The 25,444-nt window shown below is 39.7% G+C and overlaps 1 protein-coding gene across 2 annotated transcripts in view; it reads right to left on the bottom strand.

The window, feature by feature from the left end:
- The window catches only part of LOC111570343 (homer scaffold protein 1), a 39,904-nt gene that overhangs the window by 7,658 nt on the left and 6,802 nt on the right, over positions 1-25,444 (bottom strand). Inside the window, exons 2-6 of one of the 2 annotated variants that reach the window (XM_035949448.2) lie at positions 10,115-10,271; positions 4,960-5,091; positions 4,777-4,869; positions 1,577-1,630; positions 735-877 (exon numbers count right to left, since the gene is read on the bottom strand). In XM_035949448.2, the coding sequence (XP_035805341.1) occupies positions 735-877; positions 1,577-1,630; positions 4,777-4,869; positions 4,960-5,091; positions 10,115-10,271 (579 nt within the window). The remainder of the gene's footprint in view (positions 1-734; positions 878-1,576; positions 1,631-4,776; positions 4,870-4,959; positions 5,092-10,114; positions 10,272-25,444) is intronic. The other variant, XM_035949449.2, reaches the window with a different exon arrangement.

The raw sequence follows: 25,444 nt of genomic DNA, 5'->3' as shown, positions 1-25,444 counted from the left end.
AGTAACGTTGCTAACAGACAGACAGACACACATACACTGATCTTCACATAACTCTGTCGCGTTTCTTGGTGGAGTTACTCTATTTTTCAAAAACGTTGACTCATACGCGGTTGTTCGTCAATCGATCCATTATCTATACATTCTTAATCCTCATTTGGTCGTGGGGGGCTGGAGTCTATCCCTGCTGACTTAGAATGAAGACACGAGACACCCTAGACAGGTCACCAGTCTATCACGGAGCTACATATAGAGACAAACAATCACTCTCACATTCACACGTATGGATAATTTAGAGTTACCAGATAACCTCAGCATGTTTTTGGACTGTGGGAGGAAGCCGGAGAACCTGGAGAAAACCCAGGCATGCACAGGGAGAACATGCAAACTCCATGCAGAAAGATCCCGGGAAAGCCGGAATGCAAACCGGGGATCTTTTAGCCACTCTACAGCCCAGTACAGGGTTGTAACGTTTTAAAAATAACTTCCTGCTGCACTATTATCCCCTAAATCTATCTCCATTTTTAGTGGTGTATAATTAATAGAAAACAATGTGTTAAGTGTTTTAATGGAATGATTTAATGCCGTCCAGAAGCTGAGGGAACAGATGAATAATAAATGAATGTGTGCCAATTTCATTTTAAATCAGCGCTCATTTACACTGCTGATGTAGACGAGTTAACAATTAAAAAATCATTTAAAGAAGGAAAAAATGGATTAAGGTGTCTCTGCTTCACCTGTGTGAGAAGGGCAGTGCATTCTGGGAAGGCTCTGCTCTGGCTTCAGGGAGCTGAGGAGCTTCTGGTGTGATTCTCTCGTCGTCAGTACCGTTGAGGCTCTCCGAGGTCAGAGGTGACTGCAGGTCTCCAGGGGCCGACTCCTGATGGTGAAACAGAAGAAAAACAGAGATAGAAAATGTAGCTTATGAGGCACAATGAAGTGACTGCTACAAAGTGTTCATGCTCTTAAAAATAAACAGGTTTTCTGCTGAAAATATCACTAAATTATGACAAATGTAAATAACAGGATATTTTGTGTATGTAAATAATCAGATTATGATTGACTTTTTCCTTGTTTTTGTTGTTTTTTCCAGTGAAGTCAAACATATCCAACTGATAAAAGTTATGAAGATCCTTTTAGAATGCCTGAGCTGCTGTGCAGGTCACAAGTGCTTTTTAAACAAATCTTTTCTCTCCGTGCAGCCATATTTTCGACTCATGATTTCAAGTCGGTCCCTTTCTTATCTGTCAGTGTCTGTTGGTTGTCTATCCTGATTGACAGCAGTAACTGTCTGTTTTTGAGAGCATGAAAGGAGAACTGGAGGGTTGTCATTGGGAGGTTTGTCAGGGAAATTCACAGAGACAAGGAGGTCTAATGACAGCAGGGTTTCCCAAAAAAGACAGACTGGATTATTACAATCAAACAGTCAGAATAAGCTGCAAAAATCTGTCCAACTGTCCTCAAACACTGCAGGGAGACGCCTGAGGGGAGTTTGTGTCATACACAGTTGGGGAGAAGTTTGGGTAATAAAGGTCTGTTGGATGGAGTCATGAAAATTACTTCTTTTGTTTGTTTTTACCTTTTTTTTACCAGGTTTGTTGACTGACAACACATTCCTTTTAACAGCGACACCCTGAGGACGAATCATTGGGGAGAGTGAAAAGGGCAAAACAGGCCACAAGGTGTTAGCTTAGCGGCTACAACAGCATGAGTGAAACACAAACCAGTTTAAAACAGCAAAGTGTGGAGCATGACTGAACTGAATTAATCATCACTTTCTGAGCAGCAGTGATTCACAGGTTCACAGGCTGAGGTCATCTGAAGGTTTGTTTATGATCCTATGATCCTATTAACACCTGATTTATTAAAGCAGAGGCTGAATATAAAACACTTCAGTCAAATTAGAATGCGCTTGATCTCAACCAGATAGCTTTACTTTAACTGGTGAAAAATGTTTAAACTTCTAAACCCCAAAACCCAATGAAGGTTTATCTTATTTAAAAATCACCTAAATGATATTACATTTATCAGAGCGAAAAACTGTACAAACAGAGAGAACTGTTGCATTTTCAACTCTGATGGTCTTTGAACTAATCATGTGCTTAGTTGATTGAGCCCAAAACAAATCCTTTGGACTAAAAGGATTCTGTAAAAAACAAAAGAGATGCCATGAGTGACTCAACGAGAAAAGCACTCAGAGAGCGCAGTACTCCGCCAAGGCTGCTCAGTCGTATCATTTCCAACAACTGAAATCTTGAAAAAAGTCGGCGCAGAAATCATGGCAATATGTACCCACAAACAAAATGACGTTGTGCTGAGCACAGGCGTGTGTTATGCATGTGTACGTTATGTACAGATACTGAATCGCGTGACCTAAATATGTAGCGGGCGGGGGGAATTGATGGGACTCGGAAACACCCCTGCAATTTAATCAGTTGTTCCTTGTATGATTTCCGACGGGTAAGTCCTGATGTCCGCAGCAGTGGATTTGTAGTAGGATCGCAATCATGTGATCGTCAGCAGGCAGCTGACGTAGTGTTCACTTGTTGTCATAGTTACAGTGACGCTGTGCCGCTATCTCGCAATGATACAGAAATTTTTAACAAATCTGTGGATCTAGACTATAAGCCGCATCACTGCCAAAATCTAATCACTTGGTCCTTGTGTCATTTCTGACCTGCCCTGAAAATTTCATCCAAATCCATTAATCTGTTTTTGAGTAATGTTGCGAACAGACAGACAGACAGACAGACAGACAGACAGACAGACAAATGTACGCCGATCATCACATAACTCTTTTAAGGCTCCGCCTCCTTGGCAGAGTAACAAACAGTGTTTCTCCAAAGCAGAGAGGAGACAAGTACGGAAACTAAGAGTAAAACAGTAAGTAGTAAAACATCTATAATGAGAAGGGTCACCATTTTTTCCAGTATTTTTAACATCTTCAGGCAACTGAAGAAGGGTTAAAATGTGGAGTCCAGGAGTTTGCATTTTTTTGTAGAATAATCCCTAAAATGTAATTTTTGTTTTTGCTTTCTTTACGATTTACAGCATTATAACTTTATTATACTGCACTCAACAATCTGTTGATATTTTCTCCTACTTTTCGCATTGGTTGTTCTGTTTCCATAGAGGTGCAGGACTTTATATTACTGTAAGAAATAAGCCCACAGTGAGTAAAAATGTGACAGGACCAAAAACGATTTTGGGATTCCGAGGGTTAATATTTATAACGGAGAGGCTGAATAGGAAACTATCAAATTTCTGTCCAATATGAAACACTTTAGTCAATGCATTTTGTTTGTAGCCAGACATCTTTAATTAAACAGAAAAACACGAATGGGTTTCTGTGCAACATTGTGTCTATGTGGAGCTGTTTTTGTGCTTTTAATTGCATAAATTGCCAAAGTGCTGCTTGAGAATTGTTTAAAATCCCAAGAAAGAAAATTCTCTTTGAGCTCAGAGTGCATAATTAACTATTATTTTAATTACTGCTAGTTATTTTCTCTAAACAATATGCGTAAAGACGTCACCTTGGGCTTTAGGAGACCATGACGAGGATTCACAGTTTTGTAAAAAACAATGAAGCGACTGTTTACTCAGAAAAGCAGTCAAAAACCAAACAAAAGCATAAATTTACTATCTTATACGGCAACAAATCCTCACGTTTGAAAAGCTGAAAATGTGGAATGATGAATCCTTGTAGCTCCAGATTAGCTGTTAGCAAATTCTGGTCAAGGGATGAGGAAGAAACACCTTGTTTCAGTTCAGACAACTCACAGCTCTGTTATTGTGTTTATGACATTTTATGATTTTTGGAATACAGGAAAAGTTTGTCAGACTCTGTGATCAATACTTTGGTGAAGGCTACCAGAAATTTCAATTAAAAATGCATAATTATAGACAAAAAAAAACCCTAACAAGTATGTAGACTGACTTTTCACAATCCTGTGTGATTAATAAATCAAGCTTTCTTTGTTTTTAGTCTATGAAATGTCAAAAATACAGTGTAAATGTGTCTATAACTGAGATGCCTTTATAAGTCTGTCCAAAGCTGTCCAAAACCCAGAGATATTCAGTTTCCTCCTTTTAAAAAATGAAAGAATTCATGAACCCCTTGACGCCTGAATTTATTTACAATTAAATTTAAAAAAAAAAAAAAAACGTTCACGTGTTTTTGCTTTCCAGCTGATGCTAAAATAAGTGGAGACTGTTAATTTATCTATTACACATAGAATAGATACATAATAATAATAACAGATATATAATAATTAGGTCCCACTCCGACCGGTCCTATGAGAAACCAGTGCTTACAAAAGGTTCCGAGGTACGTATCGAACGTGCACAAACCAGCACTGGGGGAATGGATACGCTATCTCGGCTGCAGTCTGAATGAAAGTGGTATGTGGCGAATTTGCGATAATAGGCATCAAGGAGTTAAAAACTCACCTCAGATTCAGCAAATTTATGATTTTTTGAATTTGTCCTTAAACAAATGACATACACAATTACTTTGTAAAATTGTAGAACATCCAGAATGATGATGCTTCTCATGTTTTCACCTCAACATTTATTTAATGCAAACATTTCTGTCCTTCTAACCTGTTCTACCGGTAGACGATTTAAGACACATAGTTCACTCCCTGTTGGTATGAGCAACATTTACATCATCTCTGTTTGTTTTGTCACTGCTAGTGATCTAGTACATGTCTGTTCAGAGAGTAATTCATGTGTCAATGCACAAAAGGACATGGTGGTGATAACTACAGTGTGTGTTACCTGAGAGGGAGTGCTGGTGAGCTCCGTCTTCTCCTGAGATTTCTCCTTGGCTAACCGAGCCGCCTCCTTGAACTCAGCAAACTTATCTGCAAACTGAAACAACAGGAGCAGCTTCATATCGCGGCACAGATGGAAACTCAGCCGCGACTTTCTGCTGTTGAAAAGGCATCCGCACTTTCTCACCTTGACCAAGTGGCTCTCTGACGAGAAGCCGAGGCCGTACACGGTGTTGGCCCGGCTGTCGGCCCACTGGCCAAACTTTTGCGATGTCTTGGTGAAGGTCATGTTGGGGGTGATGGTGCTGTTGATGATGGCCTGTGGGGGATAAAACACACACGATTGTGACCACAGATAGTTTGTAAAGGCTTGATTGATTTAGGAAGGTGTTGGAGGAGGCGTCTGCAGAGCGTGTCCTGTATTCCCTCGGTCCGGTTTGGTAAATAGGGAGCTCTGAAGTGAGTCCAGCTGACTGTAATGTTATCGATCGGTGTGGGAGGCCTCACTGGGTGAGAGTTTTCAGAGCTAAAGGAAAAATATCTGCTGCTCGTGTCTCAAATTCACTGAATCTTTTCTAGAGCTTTCTACTGTATCACACGGCTCTTATCAGCAGACTGAGTTTGTCCTGAAACCCCTGCTTTCTGTTCAAAAGGTTGTCAGATCACTTTTGAGAAACAGCTGCTGAAGGTTGATACTGTTTCACTCTGCCGCTAATATACAGTAAAACATAATACAATGTTTAATATGGTTAAGAGCTTTTATGTGGGAGTAGATGGGCTCCATCTCAGACGTATTATCACAGAGTAAGTCATAACATTTCCACTGAAATTTAAAAGTCATGGTGAAATAAAGCAAGGTGTCCTTGAGTACTGGAGGAGACGTGCTGTGAATACGTAATTTGGATTTGATTACTAAATAACTGAGGACAAACAGGTGGAATTAAAGAAAAAATAGAATTACCATTTTGCAGTTGTGTGAATCTGCTAACCAATCAAGTTGCACTTTACATCCACATCTGTTCACACTTGACCTTTTAATCATTTGGATATGGAGTCATCATTCAGTTTTATCCTGAATTTATCACAGTTAGCATATGAACCTCTTCAGTTGTGTCGTGTTGCCACAAAAACCTGCATGCATTCAGTTGGAGCTTCAGAAAACGCTTAGATATGTTTACCCTCCTGAACAGACAGATCAGAAAACGGATCAGTCTATTGGTATTTATAACAGAGAATATTCAATCAATAACATTAAAGCTGGCCAAAAGTGACGCCTACGAATCCTTCATTATGAAAAAGTGTCACACGTAAATGCACTTGTTGAGTAACATGTTTAAAAATATGAAGTTTATGGTTTTATAGCTCAGATGTGCAGCTATCATTTTAGAAATAAGTGATTACATACAGGGTTGTAAAATAAATACTATAACTTATAAGATTAACAGTTTTCTACCAGCATTCCTCTCTTGCCCTATTTGCACTACCAGTGTTGCTTTTTACTATAATAGCTGTAACTATTACGTGAGCGTGCACTGAGTCTGACCAAAAAAAACGGGATTAATAAGGAAAGGTGACAACCACCATCATGCTACCCATTATGTCTGACTTGGGTTTTCCCAGCTAACACAAAGAAAGCTTGGGTACGTTAAACCTTGCATTGCAGAATGGCTTGTTTCTGAAAATGACCCAGTGAGAGCAGCTAAAACCAGTAAAGGTGCAGCCAAACAGCTAAACAATGAGCTGAATCTCTCTTTAAACTTCTGTAAATCTAGGCAGAAACCTTTCACATTGTCTTTTCAAAGTCTGTAATTATAAAAATGTAAATTACAGCTGCTTTCTAACTTGTTTCTGAGAAGCAGCGGCTTTTTCCTTTGACAAACAATTGAAAAGTTTCCTTGTCCTAGAATTTAGAAAGCATAACAGACAGAGTGATTCGTCATTGTGTGGCATGTGTCTCTGCTGAGAATTTATTGTTGTGGGGATGATGATGATGTCCTCCAGCAGCAGCCCACCCGATCGCTGCTATTTCCAGCAGCTTACTTGCTGGTTCAACAACAGCACTAGTCACCCGGAGAGGCTCTTACATAACTATGCTAACTCCACCCCTGCACCTCTCTCCAGACTAAAATAATCACTGCCACATAGATATGACAGGCCCGGCCGCCCCTTCACCGCTCCAACACGGAGAGGCCGAGGAACAGCAGGCAGACGAGCTGAGGGTAGAGCGAGTGACAAAAAAAAGATCCAAAGGTTTCTGATTCTTTTCATGATGAGACGAAACGTTATTGAAATGATGTTGATCTGAAGGTGGATGTTCATCAATGAAGAGATGACACAGGTAGATCAAATTAAGAGTACATTTAATACGGACGAGCTCGTGATTCAAGCATCATGCGGTGGATGAATGAAGAGAGTTACAATGACTAGATCTTTATAGGTTTCAACATCTGGCATAGATTAGAATACATTGCGTGAGAAGAAGAAAGAGAGAAAGAGGGAGCCAGGAGGTCCCTAGTCCCTTTAGGTTAACCCACAGGTCAACCTGTGATGAATGATGGCTAAAGTAAACGTTTCAACATATGGTTTCATTCTGTTTAACATTCTTGAGCTAAAGAAAATATATAGAAAGCACGTATCCCAGAAAAACACATACTATCAGTTATTGATCCCCGCTGGTGAAATGCAATAGATATTTTTTGGGGTGATGACATCTGGAACCTTTGTGTGATACGTACAGCAAAAAAAACATTCTTAAACAGAGTTCATGAAGACATGAGTGCCATTAGAGAGAGAGAGAGCATCGTGGTTACATCATTCAGGGAACATGTCGTTTTACCTACACCGTCTGTCAGGGTTTGACTGTCACCATGACATTTATCACAGTAGTCAGTGCCAGCTTCCTGACTCTCCAGGAAAGGTGAACCTTAAATGACTGTATCAGTCCACTGCCTTGCTTTGCTGTGTCCTCGAGAGTGTCAGTGTTGAGACTCAATCATCATGTTGCATTAAAATCTGTCGGATGTTTTCGTGTGATTGCATCCCCTGAGTGATCTCTATTTATTTTTTTGACAAGACAAACAGGTTAGGAGAAACTATAGTTGACTGACAAAGTGAGCTCTCGGGATTTTTCATTACAATTCTGTGTTTTTTCATTTTTTTAAATTGGTATAATTTTTAGTTTTTCTCAATTGATGAGACACTAAATTCCATTCACTGCACACAGCCACCAGCTGACTGCACACATTTCTCAAAAACAGGACTCTGCTGTCAAAATTTTGGACACTATTCATGGTTTGCACACAGTTTCCAAAACTCTTGCACTCTTTTTGCAAAAGACTGAATATGTTTTTTGCTCATTTGAACACACTTTTTCACTCATAGCACACATTTTTCAAAAATGAACACTAGGACGCAGAATTGGGACACTGTTCCAACACTGCTGTTACAATTAATACACAACAGGTCAAAACTGAAAACACTTTTGCCAATGAAGTGCACACTATAAAACCTGCTGGGAAATAGCATTAGCTGTTCAGAATGGATGTCAGAGGAGCAAGAGGTCATGTTGGAAGAAGAGGACGTGGACGACCCAGATCATGACCAGAACCAGAACCTGGACCTGGACCTGCCCCTGCACCTGGTCCTGGACCACTTTACATGGTATGTAAATGTTGTTTGTCACTTCAGTGACATGTCTATACTGTAACAATACAAGCAGTCAGAAATGTTCTGAGAATACTGTAAAAAATCTAATGCATAATTCTGGTTCACAAGTGCGAGTAAAATTACAGAAAGTGTACATGACTGACTTTTTCTCTGTTTGGTGTGTGTTTGTTCCAGAGAGTTTTTCAGTTGGATTCTGATGATACACATGAAGACATCTATGTGGATGAGGCTGGTTTCAACCTGGCCAAGAGGTGGAGAAGAGGGAGAAACATCATTGAACAACGGGCTAAAATCAACGTCCCAGGACAGCGTCAGGGCAACGTAACCCTCTGTGCTGCAATAAGCAATCTTGGAGTAACTGACCGTCATGCAGTTCTGGGCCCATAGAACCCCAGCATTTGTTGACTTTCCTAGATGGACTTGGTGAGGGTCTACTGACACGGTGCAACAGGGTGTTTGGCAAGAAGACACAATTTTTGTTTTTGTCTGGGACAATGTTAGTTTTCATAGAGGACTACTGATTAGGGAATGGTTCAGTATGAACCCTCATGTTGTCATTTTTCTACCGCCATATTCTCCCTTTCTGAATCTTATAGAAGAATTCTTCTCTACATGGAGGTGGAAGGTATATGAGCAGCAGCCATATTTTGGGAAAATCTCTTGCAGTCAGTGGTCTTGGCATGTGGTGATGTTTCTGTTGATGCATGTCAGGGCTGGATCAGACACACTAGGTCTTTCTTTCAGAGAAAACATAGCTAGTGATGTTGATGAGGTCCTGTGGCCTGACCAGGCTGAAAGAATTGATGCAGACGTGGTGTAAATATTTGCATACTGTACTGTGTACAATATAGTGCTGTATTTTTTGTCTAGCATTATTTTTATTTTATAATGTACAGTCAGGCACTGCAACGGCCTCCTCTGAGTCATTTATAGGATGCATTTGTGTTTGTCATTTTTGAGGACTGTATCATTTTTTTATACTTCTTGTGAAAACACAGTGAGAGAGGAGTGTTTTGTATTTAGCAGTGCAGTGTTTTACTTTTGCTTCGTGTGTCTTAATTTTGAAAACAAAGTTCAAAATTTGACAATAAAGTGCGTTTTTGAAACAAGTGTGCAATGCTTTGTGAATTGTGTTCATATAAAAAAAATAGTGTGCAGTGTGTTGAGAAATGTGTGCTATTTCTCAGGAACAATGTCTTATCAATTGAGAAAAACTGTAAAAAATATTTTAAAATGTACCAATTCAAATTAGAGCCAAACCTCAGTTATTCCCGGACATACACGCCCTCTGTTCATACTATTTGGACCCATTTCACTAATTTATAAGGTCAACTCAAGAACAGCATTTTAACCGGACATTAGCTACATACTCAGATAACCTTTGTTTGTTCAATCACATTTTAAGGAATGTCACTGTAGTGTCAAATAACGGTCCCTAAGAAAAAAAACAAAAATATTAATTTGATGGCTAAGCAGGTAGTTGCTCCCTATTGTTTTCCTGATCAGGAACTTCTCTGATTTATCTTCAGTGAAGATGAAGAAATAATGATATTGTGGGACAATATCTAGAAGATATTGATAACATTAGCGTGCAGCATAAAGCCAATAGAGCTCCTATAGCAGCTGCAGCAAACAAAACAGGGACACAAACTTTGAACTTTGAGTGTTGCACATACCTTGGATCCATCCAGACTGATGATTCGATATACATTCCTGGTGCTGTCGAAGAAGTAGGAGACAGTGACAGCATGTTTACTTGTAGGAACCCAGTTCTTCTTGGTGTTGGGGTCGATCTGGAAGACGTGAGCCCGAGTACTGAAGATGGGCTGTTCTCTGCAGATAGAGAGAGGAAGAAACAGAGGGAAGAAGTAAAGATGCAGTCAATTAGGATCTTTTTAAAGGTTCAGACTCTGACATTAAGCTGCTTCTAATGAGTGTAACTCAACAACAGCTTCTGAGAGGAAACAAACAGGTTTTGGTTTAGCTGTTTACCTTCACTCCCTTCAAGCACTACAAAGACAATTCAGGACAACATTACCTGTCTTAGTTACTAAGAGAATTTGAAGGAAACTTATGAAATATTGCAAAAAAAAGGAGGTTTGTTTCCATTAACTGCTTTGGAGTGAATAAACATAGCTGCATAGTCTCATCAGAAGGTAGCGGTATAGACAGTTTTCCCAGTTAAAATAATTTGTACCACCTAAAGACCCACTGGTTGCTAACTATGAGAGATGTACGTGCTAATCCATCTCAAACACTATCGTTCAAAAGTTTAGGGTCACTTAGAGATGTCCTTATTTTTGAAAGAAAAGCACTTTTTTTCAATGAAGATAACATTAAATATATCAGAAATACAGTCTAGACACTGTTAATGTGGTAAATGACTGGTCTAGCTGGAAACGGCCGATTTTTAATGGAATATCTACATAGAGCTACTGAGGAACATTTCCAGCGACCATCACTCCTGTGTTCTAATGCTACATTGTGTTAGCTAATGGTATTGAAAGGTTAACAGATGATTAGAAAACTCTTGTGCAATTATGTTAGCACATGAATGAAAGTGTGAATTTTCATGGAAAACATGAAATTGTCTGGGTGACTCCAAACTTTTGAACGGTAGTGTATGTGACATCTCACTGGATGAATAAGCGCTTTAAACTGCTGATGGCACACAAGGAAGAGTTACAGAATATCCACAGTTAGTATGAATCATCCTCTGGGCTCCACGAATGCTTGCACAAGATTTCATAGCAATACACCCAATAGTTGCAGGGACCAAAGTGTTGAACAAGGCATCGTCATTTCTCAAGTTTAGCATTGCAAAAAGACAAAAACAAATGTGTGAATGCAAACATTGAACACTGTCCTGCCAAGCGAAGAAAGTGGAAGTATTGAGGAACGTGATGCATCAGAGGAAGGTGAGAGACGGTTTCCCAGCACATCCATAATTCACTCAACTGCTATGTTATTGCATCAGCAGAGACCGGATGAGAAAAAATATGCTAAAAAAATGGTATTTTAAAAGTGATTTATCTTCAAAATGAATATATACAATAAGAGGATTCAGACAAGATAAAATTATATTTTAAAAAATATGAATGTATGTTGATTTCAAAGTGATATTTGGTTGCCAAGTAAACGTACCGTGTTGTATTTAGATGATTGATGTCACAAGGAGAAAATATACAGCTACAAGTATTTATCTAAAACGCCCTCATTGATATAAATGGCTGGGCAAAATGGGACAAACACTGAAGATAAAAAATGGGTTTGTTCTGTTGGAATTAAACACGTTCTTGTCTTGAGGACAGAAAAATGATCGGTGCAGTCAACCATCACATCTACGCTTCACTGTGGAGGCATCTTTTATTGTCAAGCTGCTCACTCAACCTTAAAACAACTTCATGCAGTCCATCACTGTGCTTTGCACTTCATCGCATGGGATAACTATCGTAGTCATTGCCGTGTAACAGACAAAAAAGCAGGCAAGCAACAGGACGACCACATTTTATTTTTATTCATTAAGGTGAACCAGGAGCAGATCTCAGGCCTGTTAAACTCCAGCTGTGGTGCTGACAAATACAGATCTGTGGAAGACCGTTTTCCATCACTCTGCACCTTTATAATTGGAATGAATTACATTTTTAAAAAAAAAAGTGATCACAACTGCTGATTTTAAACTTAACTTTGAATCAGTTTAGTTCTGTCTCTACTCTTTCTATGCTGTATGTGCTTTACGTCATATCAGACAAAACCTCTGAAGACATCAGCTCTTGCTCGGGGAAGTTAGTTTATTCTATTTTTGCACAACCGAAAAATAACTGGCAGATGAATTGACTGCAACCCTGATCTGGTGCTCTATGGTCATTTTTGCAAAAAAAATCTTGATCTCATTCAAGTTCAGTGAACAAAACAAACTTAATATTATCATAATTTAAGTCAAGACTCTGACCCTTCAAACTGCCTGCAGGTTTGAAAGTTATCTTTAAAAACTCATCGAAATGAGACTATTCTATAGAATCAGAAACTCCAAAAAAAAAACAAAGTAAATTATATGTGACAGTTCTTGAACTACCCATCTGTGATGTGCTAAGCTTAAAATTGTGATGTTCCATTAAAATCATTTTATACTATGCTACGTTTGAAAATTTGCAATAAACAAAGTATTTGTTCGAAAAACATAAAAAAATAAATAAAAAATTCTGTGTTCCTCCACACAACAGAGAAGCTATGACTGATTCAGCTGTGACCAGCTATGACATGGCAAAAATTCAGAGACGACTCATCTGAATTGGGTTGAACTGCAGGTGGTTTTTATACAGAGCAGAGAGGAGATAAGTATGGAAAAATGTATAAAATATAGTTTTAAAAATGGTAGTTAAACATCTATTGAATCTTTTACAATTTTTGGAATATAAATAATAATACAAAAATACTTCAGTTAATATTAATTATTAATTGTCATGATTTATGGTTCTATACCTTCATTTAACTTCACTTAAGATATTTCTGTGCTGTTTCCATTGTGGTGCAGAACGCCTGCATATAACACAGAACAGGATTTAACACTAAATCTGAGAGGGAAAAGAGAAAATGATAGCTGTGAAAAGTTAAGAAAAGTAAGCCTTGAAAAACAAATACAGATAGAAACTTTGACGCAGGAGAGCAGAGAGACAGATGGAGACAGAGACGGGGGTGTCTTTCTCCAAGCCTACTGCCTCGTGTGTGGGCGGCGGAGACAAAATCAGGGAGGAATTATGCATTTTTTAAAAGCAGCAAAAGCAAGGGCAGATATGCTAATATGTCTCCACTTTTAAAATAACAGAGTTGAACAATGCAGCGGAGCTTACACAGACATGGAAAACCATCATCTCCCTGTGAGCTGTGAGCCGAGCGGCTGTACTGATTCACAGACGACAACCCCCTCATCCCTGCATGTCGGCGGCAAAAGTGTAGCGCGAGCAAAGACTCCAAACGCTGGTGTAGCTCCTGAGCACCTTGTTAAAGAGTGTGGGGATTAGACTCATTAAAAAAACAACAGGCCAACTGATGGGAGCAAACAGGATCATGTGGATTCACAGAGGTGTTGGGACGCTTCCATATTTGTTTGGCAGCTGTGGAGATGCTCGCCGCTGTTTGGCTGTCACTCATTTCATTTTGAACAGCAGGTTTCACAGCCGTGGCACCTGAGACAGCTCAAAGTGACACGTCTGAACGATTCTGGCAAGAGAAGTGGCAGTGTGTGAGATTATTCTGCCTTATATGAGTGAGAGTGTGCAGGCAGATCTGACCAGCTGGTTGTACGCTGACGTGAAGTGAGGCAGCGATGCCAAAGGTGACCTGGAAGCACCTGTGCCAACATACAGAGATCAGCAGACGCTGGACGGCTGCCAAGCACAGCTATGGATGAAAAGCTCCCAGGGTCTCTTCGATTAAAAGCAAAACAAGCTGTAAATGTCTGGTTGTAACTGGTCAAAATGCTGACGGAAATCCACAAAAATATAAGAGCAGATTTTTGCTTTGAGATGTACAGACTCTGGAACTGTACCAGTCAAAGCGTAGGACTGATGCTCATCATCTCCAGCTCACAGAAAAGACAGATGGGAAAAAACTGTAAAGGAGGATATAACATTATCAAGCTTTCTTAAATACAAGAATCTGCACTGGTTATGCTACAACTTTTGACTAAAGGCTACAATAAAAAGTTGCTAAAAAGTCATGCAGTTTCAGTGTTAATGAATATTTAAATAACAAGCAAATAAATGCAATCCATTCAGTTAGATAAACACTACATGTAAACACACAATAAATATTAAAGGCTAATTCTGGTGTATTTTAATTTATTTATTATTTATTAATGTGGCTTTTCACCACCGGTGATTTTTACATGAATCACTTTAAACATTTGTATTTAAAGTAAAAAACAGTGCTTGTGTGCAGGATTCTGCCTGGTTCAGAAAGAGCCCATGCAAGGTGACTGCACTGGACAGTAACATAAATCCTTGTACAGTAAAGGAAAAGAGTCTGTGCTACTGTATTTGACAAAAATCTGTGCATTTTCCTGTTATTTCTGACCATCTGATAAACAATAATGACTGAGCGTGAAACCCTATTATCTATTATTTATTAACAGGTTAAAAAGCAGATTTAATTTAGTTTTTCTTTTTTAAATAGAATTCTCAGTTCTTCCTGACTAAAACCTCTTTGGATCTTCTTAGCAGGCAAAAACCCTATGTGTGTACTTTTTGCATGTTAGTACCCAGTGTCTTTGTATTTTTTCCTTTCGAAGGGTGACAGTGACTCATGACTCCCAAAAAGGTTGGAGGCTAAGAAAATAAAAAGGAATCAGCTGCCTGGAACAGCCATTCTGCTCAGTGCATTATATGTGGGAAGCTGACTTTGTGGAAACTTAACAGCTAAACCAGCAGTCTCCAACCTTTTTTGCACCACAAGCAAGACAATTTACTATGGACTGGTCATCGTGCACATAACAAACAAGAAAAGCACTCGCCAAGGCTGCTCAGTCTTTGTATCATTTCCGACAGATGAAATCTTTAATAAAAAATTACCTTGCACTGAGCACAGGAGTGTGTTGTGCATGTGTATGTTATGTACAGATATCAAATCACATGACCTAAATATGTAGCGGGCAGCAGGAATTGATGGGACTTGGAAATACCCCCACAATTTAATCAACTGTTCCTTGTATCATTTCCAACCGATTAGTCCCGATAAGTCCGCAGTCGTCAATTTGTTGTAGGATCACAATCATGTGATCATCAGAAGGCAGCTGATGTAGTGTTCACTTGTCATAGTTACAGTGACACCTAGCTGCTATCTGGCAATGATACAGAAATCTTTAACAAATCTGTGGACCCAGACTATAAGCCTCGTCACTGCCAAAATCTGATCACTTGGTCCTTGTGTCATTTCTGTCCTTCCCTGAAAATTTCATCCAAATCTGTTAGTCCGTTTTTGAGTAATGTTGCCAACAAACAGACAGACAGACAAATGTACGTTGATCATCACATAACTTTCACACATTCCTTCGCCAAGTAATAATGATCTTTTTCTAAAAAAAAAAAAAAAGAGTCCTAAACAAATAAAATTACTTGTTTTTGCTAAATATGTACCTACTTTTTCTTCTGTGTCAGCATCAAGTCTCTCCCTCTTTTAAAAGAAGCTCTCCAGAGATGTTTGTTTTTTAGTAATTTTGGCAGATTGACAGCCTTATTTAACATCAATTGCAGGAAGCGACGGGAAGACGATCTAGTCATTTTTCAAAATAAAACACCCTGCAGACTCCGCCAGAAATAAAATATAAAATAAACAGTTTTTCTTCTCTCTGTGCGGCCCAGTACCAAATGACCCGTGGCCCGGTATCAGTCCGCGGCCCGGTGCTTGGGAACCACTGAGCTAAACTATGAGGACCACTGTAAGCATCATTCATTCCAGTTCGATTGGCGAGAATGGAGGCATAAGAGAACAGAAGGTACTGAAAGACTACTACAAGAGACTGCTACTCTGTTGCCCACCGGGGAGGAAAATTGTTGCTGCAAAAACATTGATGCCAGACTTGGAAAATCTCCATGTGCCCGTGAAACGGGAGTAATCCCAGTCGTGGATCTACAACTAATAAATCTGCATCTGGACATGGTGTTTCACCACCCAAAAATCAGCTGGAGGAAAAGAGCAAGAGTACATGACTGACCGCTCAGCTCTTCAGAGAAGGAGGAAAAGCTAATACAACAAATAAAAACGCATTTCATGATCTGGGAAACTAGTTTACTACGGCCACTCCAGCACAAGTGCATGCTAAATTGAAAGCTGAAACATAGCCTCACACATGTAAGCAAACCCATAGTCAGTCAACTTAGGTGGAAAGAAGGAATCAAGGGATCATTTATCTATTATGTTTTTACTGAATCCAGATATAATAAGTGTATTCTTAAATGCATGGCTCTATCCGTTTACAGTCACTCTGGTCTTTAGCAATGTCTCACCCACAGCACTGTGTAAGTGGTTACATGTCACAGCTAAGTGCCAATACAACCAGTAACTGCTGAAATATTTTAGACAGTGAAGGACCAACAAGCCGCTAGCACAGCTAAAAAACTAAGTAAGGCTGACAGTGACATCTATAAATGTTTCGGTTACCATGCTGACACCTGTGTGATGCAAATACCATCATTTCAACATGTGAAATAGTTTTACTTCTACTTTGTGCTACACTGAGTCAGGGATAATTGAGATAGTCTTTCACATTCTGGCCCATTGGACTAAAAGAAAAAAGACCCTGCAAGAGCCGGCAGCTTCATTCAGGCTACAATAAGTCAATAAGCAGCTCACGTAAGACAGTAGTTTTCATTCTGGCTACTAAATCTGTGGAGCCCAGCACTGTAACAGCCTCTTTATCTTCACTGTGGGATCCTTTAATAGAGATTCGGTCCAAAGATGCCTATCTGCCAGGCTTCCAGGGAAAGTAGATATGATTGTTTGGCTGGGAGCTGAGTGTCCCAGGACTCCACTGGGACTCGCCTATTGTTCCATCTCTGGGAACCTCTCGTCTCGTCTTAGTGTGTTAATTAACTTAGCAGACTGGAGGCTTGGCAGATGTTATTTAAGACAGACACAGTTAATCAGAGAGATAGTGGTACTGTGAGGGTGTGTTCACAGATTCACTGCGGTTCACACAGGCTGGCTGTTCTGTACTATATAAATATACTACAGTAGACTGGTGAAGACACTGACATCAAGGGAAGAGATGGGATGAAAATAAAGTTACAAGCGAGTCTGAATTGCTTGGAGGTTTCATGCGAGTCAGTTATCATGATACAGACATTTGACTTGATTTGGGTACAGGAGCTCTTCCCTGATATCTACCAGGACATGTTCAGGGTGAGCGATTATGCAAAATAAGCGAGGTTTAATACCAGATAAGTAGAAGGGGTCAAATTGGCTCCTGAACTGACCCTGCTTATGTACTTTACAATCATAACATTGGCAGAGCATCAAACTTCTTGTAATATTGAAAACAATGGATTTTTGCATTCACACAGAGATGAACAGAGGCAGTCATCTCACTTCTTGCTGCTGATCGCTAATGTGATTTCCAGCTTACTTGTCCATAAACAGGAACCTAAATATATAGTTGACGCTCTTATACTTCAAGATGCTGAAGCTGTTTCCATATAATTGTCAATCAAATTTAAAGGGAACTACAGTGGTTCCTCATCTATCGCAGGGGGGACTGGAACGTAATCCCCGTGAAGTAGTGACCATATTTTAGTTTATTATTCATATATATTGTAAGGCTTTATAAACCCTCCCCGCATAGCGCACAACACCGCAGAGCAACACTATGCACAGCGATCAGACGTCAATGTGACATGGACAAGATGCTGAATGCTGCTACACACAGGAGACAGAGAAGACTGACACTATGGTCGCTGAGCCAATCAGTGCCCAACGCTGTATGTTATGCATTTTATTTCTATTAAATATTCTTTTAATATGTTTTAATGATTACTTATATATTTTTTTTGCTTTGCTTTACTTTTTTAGGCAAGAAAATGGTTATTTTACCACAAAATATTTAAAATAATGTAGCGATCATAGAGTTGGTTGCTATGACTTAACTGTTGTGCTGTAATGCATCATGGGAGTTCGGGGTGTTGGGGGTTTAAATGTCATTATTGTGGTTTCTATTAGTGTTACAGTGTTGTTAATGTTTGTGTTTTATTGTGTTTTTGTGGTTTAGTCAACCTAGATAGTTTGGTTAAGTGTTACGGTGTCCGGACTGTGAATGTGAAGTGTAGTGTGTTTGATGACTTCCTGCCACATTTTACATAGCATGTTCTCTGTGTGTCAAAATAAAAGCATCCGCCAGTTTCAGAGTGCAGTAAAGGTAGATATCCATGACCAGTGCAATTATTCAATGCAGCTCGCCATAATAATAAATGTATAAAAATATCTATATACCGCAAAATCCCGTGATATAGCGAAAAATCCGCAACACAGTCAGACCGCGAAAAGTGAACGGCAATATGGTCAGGGACCACTGAATTAAAAAGTCACAAAAAAATTACAAAACAAGACAAAAATGTCAATTGGGATTGTTCCCAGTGACTGCTCTGGAGTGAATAAACTATGCTGTATCATGTCAGAAGGTGGCGCTATAGGCTACATTACACATGGCTGGGATAAACCGATTAGAAGAAGCTGGAAAAAATGTTACAGAAGAAACAAAACTTATTACTTAAATCAGAATCTGTTTGGAAAACGTGTTTCCATTTTCCATGTTGTGCATTGACTCTTGTGAAAAAAACAAAAACCACCTCAAGCGAGTACAAAAACTTTTTGTTTTTGCAAAATTGGAGCAATTTTTTGTAATTTTGCAGTTTCTGTTAATCTAATTTCTGCTCCTTGGAAGTATTTTCTTCAAACCTCAACTAACTCTAAACTCTCTTGACATTTTCCTTGCTCTCCTCTCCTTCCTCAACCATGACGCTTGCTAATGTGGTGCGCTAGCTGGCAAACTGACCTAAATATTCTGAGGGCAGCGGACTGGCTTCATCTGATTGGTCAAAAAGTATGAATGCATCGGACATGCAGGCATCTCACAGGTTGAATATTCACATGCTGTGGTGAATAAAATAATTGTTCTTATCGCATTACACAGTCTTATGTGTTTATTGTGTATGTTCACATCTCTCAATGAAGGTCAAAATACGTTCTACAGCAGTATGCATATATCTGCTGTAAGCTTATACAATATTTAATATATGTGTATATTTGAGGGGTACATTTATATATTTTTCTACAGTCGAACAATATGTTTTAGTTTTAAGAGAAAACAGTGATTCAGCATCAACTTAAGAGGATTTAGTGGATTAAGTCACAGCTTTAATTTGACTGCTATAAAGCATGCATTACTGCTGCCTTCCCTCTGCTAGACGTTGCCAAAGTCTCAATTAGCTGCAGTTTTTCAGGGGGCTGAAGTGGATCATTTTAAATATCAGGGTGTCATTAGTGTGACAGCGTGGCCTAGATGAAAATCTGCCCCGGTGCTGAGTGTCTCTGTGAGAGTGTGTGGCGATTGTTAGCCCATAATCCCTTTTCACAATGAAACGTACTGTGGCATTCAAGTCTCAATGACAGGAATCTGAGCACAGATGTCATCAGATCAGCAGTTCTCCACGTGCAGCCAGCAGATACATTCACAACCACAGAAGTCACACACACACAGACACGGGGTTTTTCATGGTGGCAAACAAAGACAAGCACTGTTTGGGACTGAAGCTATAATGTTCAGATGAGCTTCCAACAACATACAAAGTGTGTTCTTTATCAGGACATGTCATTGTCGCATTTAATGAGACCAAGTAGGATTGAAGACTGCTGGAAATCGTTAGTTTTGAACAGACAATCCCCATTTATGATGCAGTTTGTCTGTCTGTCTCCAGATAATGAGCCTATATTAATTTAAACTCTAGTCTGTCTTAATTTTAGCTAGAGCTGGGACTAATGAATATTACAATATCCCCGTTGATTAATCTTAATCGATTCACCATTGGCGAGCAAATATCACATATTTTTTTTGAAAAATGCCCACTGCAATTTCCTAGAGCTCAGAATGATGTTTTCAAATGACAAATTTGGTCCAACGGAGAGTAAAAGTCCAGAAAATTGGGTTTACAGTAATAGAAAACAGAGAGAAAAGGATTTTATAATTTAATCCAAAAGATTAGAAAATGCAAACCCAACATCCTATTTTCTGAAGAGACATTATTACATTTTTCATTCAGTTTTCTTTTATTAGTCTTGATGAAATTATAAAGCATGAAATTGTAGTCTGCTTTTCACACAAGTCACCAGCAGTTGATATCAGAAACTGGAAACTTTGAGATTTTTACAGTTAAATCATAATTACTCTACACTAATCTACACCAGACTACAGGTGTAGTGCATTTACTTGTATTATGGTAACTTCAAATAGTTCACCCATAAAACTAGAACACCCAAAGCTGTCCTTTCTCATTGTAATCTCTGTTGCCTAAAAAGGTCCACAAAACTCATGGATGCAGGTATTTGGCTGAACAGATGTTTAGCCTGCAAATGTTTTTGGTTTAGTTTAAGCTATGGTTTTTAAAGACAATTTAAAAATACAAACAGTGAACAAACAGAAATGTCAGGTAACTTGTTCTAATCAAGTGAGCCACGCAACAACACACTGTTGAAAAATGCTCTGTTACGAGGCTTTTTTCAGTTTACATTTTTAAAATATAATTGCTGTACCTCTGAATGAGATGGAAACTGTTTCACTTGGGCTTTCTTAACATATTTCCACCTTGTTTTATTTTATTTTAACATGTTCCTGTAAAGTGCTCTTCCATTCTTGTTAACCCTCTAAACCCCAGCACCAGCTGGCAGGAGAGACACATTATTTAAATAAAAAAAAAAAAACACTAAAAACTACACCATTTATCAATACCACAAACTGTAAAAACAGAAAGAACCGCTGGATGTTCAACTTTCTGATGATCCCAAAACTACTCATGCACATCAGCTGTGAAATTTAACCAAATGTAAACACTTAAAATTGCAACAAAGTCACTATATTCTACATATCTCTTTTAAAAAAATAATTTAAAAAAAGTTGATTTCAGATCCTGTAAAAAAAAATCCAGAGAGACAAGTATGAAAACAGATTGAAAATGTAAGTAGTAAAAAAATAAAATGATGATAATAATAATAATTGTATATATATTTGACTGTTTTTTCCCCCATTACTGGTAACACCTGTGGAACTTGGGAATTGAGAATTGTTTAAATGTTGATTCCAGGTTATCAAGTCTTTGCAAAAATAAAAAAAATCACAACAATGAAACTTATGTTTTTTTTTATTATGTATTGCTTTATAATTTTGCTATCCTGCAGCAAAGACACTTCTCATTTCTGACTTATGAGAAAAAAAGAATTCATACAGAAATTGCTTGGGATTCAGAGAGTTACAATAATAATTAAAAGCTGTATTACGTCATGTGGCCATTCTAAAACTGTAAAAACACACTCTCTGTACTGTGTATGAGGGAGTAAAGCAGGAAAAACAATCTGACTACAACAGGACAAACTTGACAGTGTTACAAGAATTGACGGCTGCAGCCTGTGTGCACGATGCACAAGAATAATAACCCTGCATTACTAACTTAGCTGCTGTGTCGTCATGGCAACAGCCCATGTGACTCAGGGCCGGTCATGAGCCGTGAACATCCTCCAACCCTTCCGCTCCCTCTCCATCCCACATGCTCTCTCGCCCAATCCGTTCCCAGTGTCCCTGTCGGTTAACCCACTCACAGAGGGAGGCAGCAGGGGCCTGGCAGGGAGCAGCCTCCAGCCTGAAACACCCATATGCTGCTCACCAGCCTCACTGCTGTCAGCAGCACATACAGGAGACAGCTTGTGTGCATGTTAGAGGATGAGCTGGGATGCACTTTCAAACTGTTTCTCAAGATAAGAGTAGCACACTAACAATGTCTTCTCCACTGCCATCACTTTGTCTTAATAAAAAAATTCAAAAATGAATGTGCTTCTCTGATCTGTCTTCCTCGACTTTCATGGAAAATATCACAAACCCAATGAAAAAAGTGAAAGAGACACAGAAGATCCGAAGCTTGTGCGAAGAACACAATACAGCATAACACTGGCTGGTAATATGTAGACTCATTTACATTTTTTCTACTCATCTACTAATTGCTAATTGTTCATATTAAGCGAACACCTTAAAATAATTACATTTTGGTCAACATTAATATACTTTAATAATCTTTACATAAATCCTTGTATTTGTTATTTTTGAACGACTCCCTCAAAAATAAAAAATAAAAAAAACACTTTAAATCAGGGTGATATTGGGGCACCTCAAAGTTCCTCTAAGTGTTTATATATGGATATATAGGGATGTATCCATATTTTTGAAGTCTCTAACATCAGTAGAATTCGATGTGTGGCAAGTATGACAATATAAGGTTCCAGTTATTTGCTATTTTGACGTGTCAAAATGGTGGTATGGACTCTTTCGCAAGACCACAAAATAGCATACAAGTCTATATATTGCAATTTTATGTGCAAAGTTATATGTGTGTGTGTGTGTGTGTGTGTGTGTGTGTGTGTGTGTGTGTATGTGTGTGTGTGTGTGTGTGTGTGTGTGCATACTGGATATAAATGCTCTTCCCACCACCGTTCTGCACAGTATCTTCGCTGTTTCTAGGACTGTGCACCTCTGGACAGAGACCTCAGATGTTGGTCTTGGGGTCTACTGGAGCCACTCCTCCAGTCTGTGGGTCACTGCTCCCAGTGCTTCGATAACCACTAGTACCACAGTTGCCTTTACTCCCCACATCTTTCCTTCAGTCCTTGGTGCTTCTCCAGCTTCTCATGTTCTTTCTTTCTGATGCAACTGTCGCTCGCTATTGCCACATCTATCACCATCGTGTTCTTCTGCCATTTGTCCACGATGTCTGGTTGGGTAGCCCCTACCATCTTGTCTGGATCTGGAAATCTCACAGGGTCTTAGCTCGGTTGTTTTCCACCAACTTGGGAGGTGCTTCCCAATTCGAATTTGGGACTCCCAGCCCAAACTTGGTATAGACGTTCCTGTAGACGATGCCTGCCACTTGGTTGTGGCGCTCCATGTATGCTTTTCCTGCCAACCTCTTATACCATCCCACTATGTGCTGGACTGTCTCAGGAGCATCTTTACACAGCCTGCACCATCGGTCCTGCCTGGTGTGGTAGACCTCTGCCTCTATGGATCTTGTGCTGAGGGTCTGTTCTTGTGCAGCCATGATCAGTGCTTCTGTGCTGTCCTTCAGTCCAGCCCTTTCTAGCCACTGGTAGGATTTCCTGGTATCAGCCACTGCCTCTGTTTGGCAGTAGTACATGCCATAGAGGGGCTTGTCTTGCCATGATGGTTGGGTCTCCTCTTCTGGATAACTGGGTCTCTGTTGCTTGAAGTATTCACTCAGCAGCTCGTTCTGGGGGCCATCTTCAGGATGTATTCCTGGATCTTAGCTGCTTCATTCTGGATGGTGGTGTGGATACTCACCAGTCCTTGGTCACCCTTCACGTACAACCTCAGGGTGCAGGACTTGGGATGAAACCGTCCATGTATTCTGAGGAGCTTCCTTGTCTTGATATTGGTGGCTTCTATCTCCTCCTTTGGCCATGTGATTATACCACCAGGGTATCAGATGACTGGCAGGACATATGTTTGATGGTCCGGAACTTGTTCCTCCCATTCAGCTGACTCTTCAGAACCTGCCCTACTTATTGTAGGTATTTGGCTGTGGCAAACTTGATGTGGTTTCCTAATGGGGGTCTATGCAGAATGGCAGTGGTGATATCACTTTGGTATATTCCATATTTGATGGTGACTTGTGCAATTGGCTTTGAATTTGCATCCAGTGTTGTTTTACACAGCCCCACTGAGTTCTCGATGAAGGCTCTTATGCTCTACGAGATCCGTTTTCCTGCATGTAAACGTGTCACATCTGAAAATCACCCACTTCATGGGCAGTCACTAGCAGGCCACTACATGGTCATATGACAGCACTTTCAGCATGAGAGTCTGACAGATGGGTAGTACCAACATAGCTGCTTGGCCGCAAACTTTCTCTGTTATTTCAAAAACACAGCAAAAAGTATTTCTGAAATTATTTTAGGCAAGAAATAGCCTGTGCAGTTGCTGAATCTGTCCTTGTTTTAGTTCAACGATGGCTTGTTCAGACATTTGACAAAAGTTTTGCAATGCGTCTAATAGGGCTGGGCGATAAATCGATTTTATCGATTAATTCGAGTTTGTACTTAATGTCGATTTGTTTTAATGAAAATCGATTTTCTCATGAACATCCGCCACCAACGCCTTCCCGCTGGGCTCCCGTAGTTCAGAGTGCGCCCCCCTCCCCCCGCGCTTGATACACAAACAACATGGCGGCGAGCGGTGCAGATCTACAGGCGCGTGTCCACTAGATGCGAGTTTCCGCACGGCAACGCACCACATCTGAAAATCGCACGGACGGCGGGCGGTCACTAGCAGACCACAACATGGTCACATGACAGCGCTGAGCAACAGCAGGCCGCTACGTGGTCACGTGACCGAGCTTTCAGCTGGACAGTCCGGCAGACAAGTCGGATAAACACAGCGGCTCGGCCGCAAAGTTTCCCTTTTGTTTCAAAAACACGTCAGCAAAAAGTATTTCTGAAAGCATCTGAGGCAGAAATAATCTGTGCAGCAGCTGAATCTGTCCTCGTTTTAGGTCACCGACGCCTAGTTTAGAAGTTTGAGGACAGTTTCACCATGCGTGGGATCTCCGCACCCGCATCCAATTTGCATAAAGTAGAACAGTGGTTCCCAACCTGGGGTCCGCTTTGTCTGCTCTGAGGCTGTTATGTTATAAAAAATAGATTTTTACATTCTGGATAAAATCAGAGTAACAGACTCGCTGTGTCTACATATAAAACATTTTAAAAACACATTTATTTGGTCTTTCTTCAGGTTGGCTCTAGTTCATCCTGATTCATTAGTTTGTGTTACAGTTAGAAAATTACTGACGGAAACGGTGTCTGAAAAACGCAAAACGGGTGAAGATTCATCAGTAACTAAAAAGTCCGGCTACACCTCGAGAGTTACCTTAAATTTAGTTTTATTAAAGGACGAGACAGAATTATGTTATTTGTAGTGAAATGCTTGCAAATGACAGCATGAACCAGCGAATTACGGCGACGTCAGGAAACAAAACAGTTCGGTAAAGTCGGAAAGATATTCACAAATTCGGACTTCCGGCATCAATAACTCATTAAATATACGTTGTCTAAACATAAACGATGCCTCTTTCCCATCATTGTGAGGTAGACAATGTGCTACAAGCCCAGTTTAATCAAAAGTATCTGTCTTTGAAGCTGCAGAAATAACATTGTTGTCTATGAGCAGCCGGCTGTGAGACGAG

Source organism: Amphiprion ocellaris, chromosome 17 (assembly GCF_022539595.1).
Source record: "Amphiprion ocellaris isolate individual 3 ecotype Okinawa chromosome 17, ASM2253959v1, whole genome shotgun sequence".
Lineage (NCBI taxonomy): Eukaryota > Metazoa > Chordata > Actinopteri > Pomacentridae > Amphiprion > Amphiprion ocellaris.
Note: the sequence above shows the minus strand (reverse complement) of the source record. Positions and strands in the feature narration are given on the sequence as shown.